This window comes from Salvelinus fontinalis, chromosome 31, assembly GCF_029448725.1.
Source record: "Salvelinus fontinalis isolate EN_2023a chromosome 31, ASM2944872v1, whole genome shotgun sequence".
NCBI lineage: Eukaryota > Metazoa > Chordata > Actinopteri > Salmoniformes > Salmonidae > Salvelinus > Salvelinus fontinalis.
In genome coordinates this window covers 4,946,745-4,956,744 of record NC_074695.1, presented here as the reverse complement: position 1 = coordinate 4,956,744, position 10,000 = coordinate 4,946,745, and the positions used below count along the sequence as shown (strand labels likewise).

The window sequence follows — 10,000 nt, the reverse complement described above, 5'->3', positions numbered from 1 at the left end:
ACAAAAAAAACGCTACTCCTCTGAAATGATAGATTTTCATAAAACTTCATGATGAAGGTCTGTGATAACAATCCAGTAGGACAAACAACAACAAACAACAAACAACAAACAAAATGGCCGCAACTGAACAATAAACATTCACGTAGGAGTGATCGGTCACAAGTGTATATAAATCAGTCTCTGACATTCGTATTGTAACGAAACTTGGTACAATGTTTTCAAACACCGTGAAGACTCAACTCAACTGTAAGCACATTCATGTCGACCACACGGTGGCGCTATAACAGGCACAATTTTATAATCTCTTGATCTCTTTTGACTCAGCGTGATGAAATTTGTCACGCGTGCTCGAGGATATGAGTCTAACTGACCTGTAAAATATGGTTGAGTTTGGACACATTGTGGTGTCGTTGAGCAGGAACAAACATTAAAGCTCATTAGCGCACAGCGGCCATATTGTTTGAGTTTTGGAAAATAGCGTGTTTGAATATGTGAATATATTGAAAATGGTCCAAAATAAACACAGCAAAAAAAAGAAACGTCCCTTTTTCAGGACCCTGTCTTTCAAAGATAATTCGTAAAAATCCAAATAACTTCACAGATCGTCATTGTAAAGGGTTTAAACACGGTGAAAACACTGAACATGCACCTGTGGAACGATCGTTAAGACACTAACAGTTTACAGACGGTAGGCAATTAAGGTCACAGTTATGAAAACTTAGGACACTAAAGAGGCCTTTCTACTGACTATGAAAAACATCAAAAGAAAGATCTCTACTCATCTGGGTGAACGTGCCTTAGGCATGCTGCAAGGAGGCATGAGGACTGCAGATGTGGCCAGGGCAATAAATTGCAATGTCCGTACTGTGAGACGCCTAAGAAGGCGGTACAGGGATACAGGATGGACAGCTGATCGTCCTCGCAGTGGCAGACCACGTGGTCGGATTCGCGTTTATCGTCGAAGGAATGAGCGTTACACCGAGGCCTGGGATCGATTTGGAGGTGGAGGGTCCGTCATGGCCTGGGGCGGTGTGTCACAGTATCATCGGACTAAGCTTGTTGTCATTGCAGGCATTCTCAACGCTGTGCGTTACAGGGAAGACATCCTCCTCCCTCATGTGGTACACTTCCTGCAGGCTCATCCTGACATGACCCTCCAGCATGACAATGCCACCAGCCATACTGCTCGTTCTGTGCGTGAATACCTGCAAGACAGGAATGTCAGTGTTCTGCCATGGCCAGCGAAGAGCCCGGATCTCAATCCCATTGAGAACGTCTGGGACCTGTTGGATCGGAGGGTGAGGGCTAGGGCCATTCCCCCCAGAAATGTCCGGGAACTTGCAGGTGCCTTGGTGGAAGACTGGGGTAACATCTCACAGCAAGAACTGGCAAAAATGGTGCAGTCCATGAGGAGGAGATGCACTGCAGTACTTAATGCAGCTGGTGGCCACACCAGATACTGACTGTTTCTTTTGACTTTGACCCCCCCCTTTGTTCAGGGACACATTATTCCATGTCTGTTAGTCACATGTCTGTGGAACTTGTTCAGTTTATGTCTCAGTTGTTGAATCTTATGTTCATACTAATATTTACATGTTCAGTTTGCTGAAAATAAACGCAGTTGACAGTGAGAGGACGTTTCTTTTTTTGCTGAGTTTAGAAAGTAATTAATATGTACAACTCAGAGGCTGAAGGCCCACACTGGTGTGGTTAAAGACACCTATACAATACAGTACCTTCTATCAAGTATTTATTTAAACTATTTATTTAAAAAACAAATGATTTTATATGAATAAATGAACCCGAAGAAGAATGCCTCTATCTGCTGCATGATTCTAGACTTGTTTATTAATGAATTAAAATGTTGTTCGAGAAACTGAGAAACCATTTTTTTTTTTTGCTGAGTTACATCAAAAGCACATAATATTGCATGATCAGTTTGGTTTTAAGTTCTGATATTTGGCAAGCGTGTTAAATAGTACAGCAGGAACTGGTCCTAGGGTGATGTGTCCAATTTGTCCTGACGGTGGCATTTCAGTTAGAATTAGTATTGTCGTAGTTATGTCATTACGGTATCATTAAAACCTGCTGTTGTCTGGTCTGTTCTCTTTGTCATGTTGATATCAGCGCTCGAATTATGAATAACAGCTGCTGGTGAGTCGTCTCTGTCTGCCTCTCTGCCCCTGCCCTTGTCTCTGTCTCTCCCTCTGCCCCTGCCCTTGTCTCTGTCTGCCTCTCTGCCCCTGCCCTTGTCTCTGTCTGCCTCTCTGCCCCTGCCCTTGTCTCTGTCTGCCTCTCTGCCCCTGCCCTTGTCTCTGTCTCTACCTCTGCCCCTGCCCTTGTCTCTGTCTGCCTCTCTGCCCCTAACCTTGTCTCTGTCTCTCCCTCTGCCCCTGCCCTTGTCTCTGTCTGCCTCTCTGCCCCTGCCCTTGTCTCTGTCTGCCTCTCTGCCCCTGCCCTTGTCTCTGTCTGCCTCTGTCTCTCCCTCTGCCCCTGCCCTTGTCTCTGTCTGCCTCTCTGCCCCTGCCCTTGTCTCTGTCTGCCTCTCTGCCCCTGCCCTTGTCTCTGTCTCTCTCTGCTTCTGTCTGTCTGTCTCTGTCTTTCCCTCTGCATCTGCCTTTGGCTCTGTCTGTCTGTCTGTCTGTCTGTCTGTCTGTCTGTGTCTCTGTCTGTCTGTCTGTGTCTCTGTCTGTCTGTCTGTCTGTCTGTCTGTCTGTGTCTCTGTCTGTGTCTCTGTCTGTGTCTCTGTCTGTGTCTCTGTCTCTGTCTCTGTCTCTGTCTCTGTCTCTGTCTCTGTCTCTGTCCACTCTGTCTCTGTCTCTGTCCACTCTGTCTCTGTCTCTGTCCACTCTGTCTCTGTCTCTGTCCACTCTGTCTCTGTCTCTGTCCACTCTGTCTCTGTCTCTGTCCACTCTGTCTCTGTCTCTGTCCACTCTGTCTCTGTCCACTCAGTCTCTGTCCACTCTGTCTCTGTCCACTCTGTCTCTGTCCACTCTGTCTCTGTCTCTCTGTCTCTGTCCACTCTGTCTCTGTCTCTCTGTCTCTCTCTCTCACTCTGTCTCTCTCTGTCTCTGTCTCTGTCTGTCTCTGTCTCTGTCTCTGTCTCTGTCTCTCTCTGTCTGTCTCTGTCTCTTTCTCTGTCTCTGTCTCAATCCACTCTGTCTCTCTCTGTCTCTCTCTCTCTCTGTGTCTCTCTCTCTCTCTCTCTCTATCTCTGTCTCTGTCGCTCTCTGTCTGTCTCAGTCCACTCTGTCAGGTATGATCTGCCTACCAAGAGTCCAGAATTAATACAAAAGTAATTAAAGGGGAATACATGTAACCACAAACACTCTAGTTTTAACATTATCTCCCGGTGTACCCTCTTTAGTCGAACGTTGCGGCGGTGGAACCGGGTGTGTCGGAGGAACTGCCGCGTGGCGGTCAAGTCGGTGACGTTCTATTGGCTAGTTCTGTTTCTGGTGTTCCTCAACACCATCTGCAGCGCCTCAGAACACTACGACCAGCCAGATTGGCTCACAGAGGTCCAGGGTAGGTAACACTCTCTCACACACACACACACACACACACACACACACACACACACACACACACACACACACACACACACACACACACACACACACACAGCTGAGTGGCTCTGAGCACATATAATGAGTAAATTGGAAATCTTGGTGACGCTCTACCTCCCTCCCTCCCTCCCCATCTCTTTCTCTCTCCCTCCCTCCCCCGTCTCTCTCTCTCTTCCCCCCTCTCCATCACTTGTCTCTCTCCGGTCTTTCTCTCGCTCTCTCCCTCCCTCCCTCTCTTTCTTTCTTTCTTTCTTTCTTTCTCTCGCTCTTTCTCTCTCTCTCTTCCCTCCCCTAGACATAGCCAACAAAGTTCTGCTGTCTCTGTTTACGGTGGAGATGTTGTTGAAGATGTATGCTCTGGGGACGTCTCAGACCGGCTACTTCAAGGCCTTTTTTAACCGCTTCGACTTCTTCGTGGTGTGTGGAGGCATCACGGAGACCACTCTGGTGGAGCTGGAGATCATGCCGCCTCTCGGCATCTCCGTGCTTCGCTGTGTCCGACTCCTCAGGATATTTAAAGTGACACGGTAGATATATATATATACATATACATACTGAGGGGTTGTGTGGTCTGTTGTTGCATCTCTGTGCTGCGTTGTGAAGGCCTGCTATTTACACTGTACTATTTTTGGTGGTGTGGTGTAGTGTAGTGTAGTGTAGTGTAGTGTGGTGTAGTGTAGTGTGGTGTAGTGTGGTGTGGTGTAGTGTAGTGTAGTGTAGTGTAGTGTAGTGTAGTGTGGTGGTGTAGTGTGGTGTGGTGTAGTGTAGTGTAGTGTAGTGTAGTGTGGTGTAGTGTAGTGTAGTGTAGTGTAGTGTAGTGTGGTGGTGTAGTGTGGTGTAGTGTGGTGTAGTGTAGTGTGGTGTAGTGTGGTGTGGTGTGGTGTAGTGTAGTGTAGTGTAGTGTGGTGTGGTGTAGTGTAGTGTGGTGTAGTGTGGTGTGGTGTAGTGTGGTGTGGTGTGGTGGTGTAGTGTAGTGTGGTGGTGTAGTGTAGTGTAGTGTGGTGTAGTGTAGTGTAGTGTAGTGTGGTGTAGTGTAGTGTAGTGTAGTGTAGTGTGGTGGTGTAGTGTGGTGTGGTGTGGTGGTGTAGTGTGGTGTAGTGTAGTGTGGTGTAGTGTAGTGTAGTGTAGTGTAGTGTAGTGTAGTGTGGTGGTGTAGTGTGGTGTGGTGTAGTGTGGTGTAGTGTAGTGTAGTGTGGTGTAGTGTAGTGTAGTGTAGTGTAGTGTAGTGTGGTGGTGTAGTGTGGTGTGGTGTGGTGTAGTGTAGTGGTGTAGTGTAGTGTGGTGGTGTAGTGTGGTGTGGTGTGGTGTAGTGTAGTGTGGTGTAGTGTGGTGTGGTGTAGTGTGGTGTAGTGTAGTGTGGTGTAGTGTGGTGTGGTGTAGTGTAGTGTGGTGTAGTGTGGTGTGGTGTAGTGTGGTGGTGTAGTGTGGTGTGGTGTAGTGTGGTGTGGTGTGGTGGTGTAGTGTAGTGTGGTGGTGTAGTGTAGTGTAGTGTGGTGTAGTGTAGTGTAGTGTAGTGTAGTGTGGTGTAGTGTGGTGTGGTGTAGTGTAGTGTGGTGTAGTGTGGTGTGGTGTAGTGTGGTGTGGTGTAGTGTAGTGTGGTGTAGTGTGGTGTGGTGTAGTGTGGTGGTGTAGTGTGGTGTGGTAGTGTGGTGTGGTGTGGTGTGGTGTGGTGTAGTGTGGTGTAGTGTGGTGTGGTGTAGTGTGGTGGTGTAGTGTGGTGTAGTGTGGTGGTGTAGTGTGGTGTGGTGTAGTGTGGTGGTGTAGTGTGGTGGTGTAGTGTGGTGTAGTGTAGTGTGGTGTAGTGTGGTGTGGTGGTGTAGTGTGGTGTAGTGTGGTGTGGTGTAGTGTGGTGTAGTGTAGTGTGGTGTAGTGTGGTGTGGTGGTGTAGTGTAGTGTAGTGTGGTGTAGTGTAGTGTGGTGTAGTGTGGTGTGGTGTAGTGTAGTGTGGTGTAGTGTGGTGTGGTGTAGTGTGGTGGTGTAGTGTGGTGTGGTAGTGTGGTGTGGTGTGGTGTGGTGTGGTGTGGTGTGGTGTGGTGTAGTGTGGTGTAGTGTGGTGTGGTGTAGTGTGGTGGTGTAGTGTGGTGTAGTGTGGTGGTGTAGTGTGGTGTGGTGTAGTGTGGTGGTGTAGTGTGGTGGTGTAGTGTGGTGTAGTGTAGTGTGGTGTAGTGTGGTGTGGTGGTGTAGTGTGGTGTAGTGTGGTGTGGTGTAGTGTGGTGGTGTAGTGTAGTGTGGTGTAGTGTGTTGTGGTGTAGTGTGGTGTGGTGTAGTGTGGTGGTGTAGTGTAGTGTGGTGTAGTGTGGTGTGGTGTAGTGTGGTGGTGTAGTGTGGTGTGGTGGTGTAGTGTGGTGTGGTGTAGTGTGGTGTGGTGTAGTGTGGTGTGGTGTAGTGTAGTGTGGTGTGGTGTGGTGTAGTGTGGTGTGGTAGTGTGGTGTGGTGTAGTGTGGTGTAGTGTGGTGTGGTGTAGTGTGGTGGTGTAGTGTGGTGTAGTGTGGTGGTGTAGTGTGGTGTGGTGTAGTGTGGTGGTGTAGTGTGGTGTAGTGTGGTGGTGTAGTGTGGTGTAGTGTGGTGTAGTGTGGTGGTGTAGTGTGGTGTAGTGTGGTGTGGTGTGGTGTGGTGTGGTGTAGTGTGGTGGTGTAGTGTGGTGTAGTGGTGTGGTGGTGTAGTGTGGTGTGGTGGTGTAGTGTGGTGGTGTAGTGTGGTGTGGTAGTGTGGTGTGGTGGTGTAGTGTGGTGGTGTAGTGTGGTGTGGTGGTGTAGTGTGGTGTGGTAGTGTGGTGTGGTGTGGTGTAGTGATGTGGTGTGGTGTAGTGATGTGGTAGTGTGGTGTAGTGTGGTGTGGTGTGGTGTGGTGTGGTGTAGTGTGGTGGTGTAGTGTGGTGTAGTGGTGTGGTGGTGTAGTGTGGTGTGGTGGTGTAGTGTGGTGGTGTAGTGTGGTGTGGTGTGGTGTGGTAGTGTGGTGTGGTGTGGTAGTGTGGTGTGGTGTGGTGTGGTGTGGTGTAGTGGTGTGGTGTAGTGGTGTGGTGTAATGTGGTGTGGTGTAGTGTGGTGGTGGTGTAATGTGGTGTGGTGTAGTGTGGTGTAGTGTGGTGTAGTGTAATGTGGTGTAGTGTGGTGTGGTGTAGTGTGGTGTAGTGTGGTGTAGTGTGGTGGTGTAGTGTGGTGTGGTGTGGTGTGGTGTGGTGTAGTGGTGTGGTGTAGTGGTGTGGTGTAATGTGGTGTGGTGTAGTGTGGTGGTGGTGTAATGTGGTGTGGTGTAGTGTGGTGTAGTGTGGTGTAGTGTGGTGGTGTAGTGTGGTGTAGTGTGGTGTAGTGTGGTGGTGTAGTGTGGTGTGGTGTAGTGTGGTGTGGTGGTGTAGTGTGGTGTAGTGTGGTGGTGTAGTGTAGTGTAATGTGGTGTAGTGTGGTGGTGTAATGTGGTGTGGTGTAGTGTGGTGTGGTGGTGTAGTGTGGTGTAGTGTGGTGTAGTGTGGTGTAGTGTGGTGTGGTGTGGTGTGGTAGTGTGGTGTGGTGGTGTAGTGATGTGGTGTAGTGTAGTGTGGTGTAGTGTAGTGTGGTGTAGTGTGGTGTGGTGGTGTAGTGTGGTGTAGTGTGGTGGTGTGGTGGTGTAGTGTGGTGTAGTGTGGTGGTGTAGTGTGGTGTGGTGTAGTGTGGTGTGGTGGTGTAGTGTGGTGTAGTGTGGTGGTGTAGTGTGGTGTGGTGGTGTAGTGATGTGGTGTGGTGGGGTGTTGTGAGAGTAACCTCTGTCTGCCTGCCTGTATGTCTGCCTGTCTGTCTGTCTGTCTGTCTGTCTGTCTGTCTGTCTGCCTGCCTGTCTGTCTGTCTGCCTGCCTGTATGTCTGCCTGTCTGTCTGTCTGTCTGTCTGTCTGCCTGCCTGTCTGTCTGTCTGTCTGTCTGCCTGTCTGTCTGTCTGTCTGTCTGTCTGCCTGTCTGTCTGTCCCAACAGTTGTATTGTACTGTTTCTAATAAGTAACTACCGTCTCTCCGTTCTGTGTGTCCCTCTAGTCACTGGACAGCTCTGTCCAACCTGGTGGCTTCTCTGCTCAACTCTATGAAGTCTATCATGTCCCTTCTGCTCCTGCTCTTCCTCTTCCTGATCATCTTCGCTCTGCTGGGCATGCAGCTGTTCGGAGGGAAGTTCAATTTCGACGAGACCCAGACCAAGAGGAGCACCTTCGACACCTTCTCCCAAGCCTTGCTTACCTGCTTCCAGGTAACCCCACCTGATAAAAAAAGGCTTCATAATGCTTCGTAATGTATTATAATGCTTCATAATGCTTTGTACTGCTTCATACAATAAGACTACGTGGAGGATGGGATCTGAACAAGGCTTCATTATGGTTCATAATGCTTTATGATGATTTGTTATGGTGCATGATGCGTTGTTTAAGTTAAAAATGCTTCGCAATGCTTCAGATTCTAACTTCATCATGCTTTGTAATGCTTCACAATGCTTCATAATGCTTCATCATGCTTTGTAATGCTTCGCAGTGCTTCACAATGCTTCACCGTGCTTTGTAATACTTTGCGATGCTTTGTAATGCTTCAGATTCTAACTTCATCATGCTGTGTAATGCTTCATAATGCTTCATAATGCTTCATCATGCTTTGTAATGCTTCGCAGTGCTTCAAAATGCTTCGCCGTGCTTTGTAATGCTTCGCAATGCTTCATAATGTTTCATCATGCTTTGTAATGCTTCGCAGTGCTTCACAATGCTTCATCGTGCTTCGGAATGTTTCAAAATACTTTGTAGTGCTTTGTAAAGTAAGATTATACAGAGGATGGGATCTGAACAAGGCTTCATAATGCTTTTTTTTACAGTAGTGTTTCATGTTTGTTTTGGCTAAGCATGTTGTTTCTCTATCGCTCTCTCTCTCTGTCTCTGTCATGTCAGATTCTAACAGGTGAGGACTGGAACTTAGTGATGTATGATGGCATTATGGCGTACGGAGGGCCTGTCTTCCCGGGCATGATCATCTGTATCTACTTTGTCATCCTCTTCATCTGTGGTAACTGTATCCTTCCACACAGACCATCACAGGAATGGTGTTGTTTGCTGTTTTAAATAGAGAGGAAAAAGGGGGGATGTCTGTTTGCTGTTTTAAATAGAGAGGAAAAAGGGGGGATGTCTGTTTGCTGTTTTAAATAGAGAGGAAAAAGGGGGATGTCTGATCACTGTTTTAAATAGAGAGGAAAAAGGGGGGATGTCTGTTTGCTGTTTTAAATAGAGAGGAAAAAGGGGGGATGTCTGTTTGCTGTTTTAAATAGAGAGGAAAAAGGGGGGATGTCTGCTCACTGTTTTAAATAGAGAGGAAAAAGGGGGGGGTGTCTGCTCACTGTTTTGGTTCTCTGTGTATTTCACCTTTTTTGTCCAACTCATGTAATTATTATTCCTTTTAGTGCACCCATTATACACCCACAGTATGCATACGTACACCCACAGTACACATATTATACACCCACAGTACACATTATACACCCACCCACAGTACACATACACCCACCCACAGTACACATACACCCACCCACAGTATGCATATTTACACCCACAGTACACATATTATACACCCACAGTACACATTATACACCCACCCACAGTATGCATATTTACACCCACAGTACACATATTATACACCCACAGTACACATTATACACCCACCCACAGTACACATACACCCACCCACAGTATGCATACGTACACCCACAGTACACATACACCCACCCACAGTATGCATATTTAAACCCACAGTACACATTATACACCCACCCACAGTACACATTATACACCCACCCACAGTATGCATACGTACACCCACAGTACACATATTTACACCCACAGAACAGCCATTATACACCCATAGTACTAGTATTTCCCTTCCGTCTGTGTCTTCGTCCCTAACGGTCAGGTCAGATATCCTGCTGAACGTCTTCTTGGCTATCGCTGTGGACAACTTAGCAGGAGGAGACGGTGACACAAAGAAAGAGTAAGAATGGAGAGATAATAAAGGAGAGAGAGGGGGCTGGGATAATGCAAAGTAACATGAAGGGGCTGGGATAATGCAAAGTAACATGAAGGGGCTGCAATAGAGAACGTGGTGGAATGAAATCCGATGATTCATTTATTTCTTCATTTTTTTACAGAGAGAAGAAAGAAGAGGGGGAAGCAAAGGAAGGGGAGGGAGAGAGTGGAGAACTGAAGGTAATATTATTATATATTTTAACCTTTATTTAACTAGGCAAGTCAGTTTAAGAACAAATGCTTATTTACAATGACAGTCTACCCCGGCCTGGAGGACGCTGGGCCGATTGGGCGCAATTAGTGGTGTTGGTGGTGTTGTTGGTGGTGGTGGTGTTGGTGTTGTTGGTGTAGTTGTTGGTGTTGGTGGTGTTGGTGTTGGTGTTGTTGGTGGTGTTGGTGGTGTTGGTGGTGGTG

General features: G+C 47.6%; 1 protein-coding gene across 4 annotated transcripts in view; it reads left to right on the top strand.

The window, feature by feature from the left end:
* The window catches only part of cacna1fb (calcium channel, voltage-dependent, L type, alpha 1F subunit), a 197,851-nt gene that overhangs the window by 116,173 nt on the left and 71,678 nt on the right, over window positions 1-10,000 (top strand). For all 4 annotated transcript variants that reach the window (XM_055891144.1, XM_055891142.1, XM_055891143.1 and 1 more), the window contains exons 12-18: window positions 2,128-2,154; window positions 3,368-3,528; window positions 3,865-4,096; window positions 7,572-7,779; window positions 8,462-8,582; window positions 9,479-9,551; window positions 9,709-9,766. In XM_055891144.1, coding sequence (XP_055747119.1) covers window positions 2,128-2,154; window positions 3,368-3,528; window positions 3,865-4,096; window positions 7,572-7,779; window positions 8,462-8,582; window positions 9,479-9,551; window positions 9,709-9,766 — 880 coding nt within the window. The remainder of the gene's footprint in view (window positions 1-2,127; window positions 2,155-3,367; window positions 3,529-3,864; window positions 4,097-7,571; window positions 7,780-8,461; window positions 8,583-9,478; window positions 9,552-9,708; window positions 9,767-10,000) is intronic.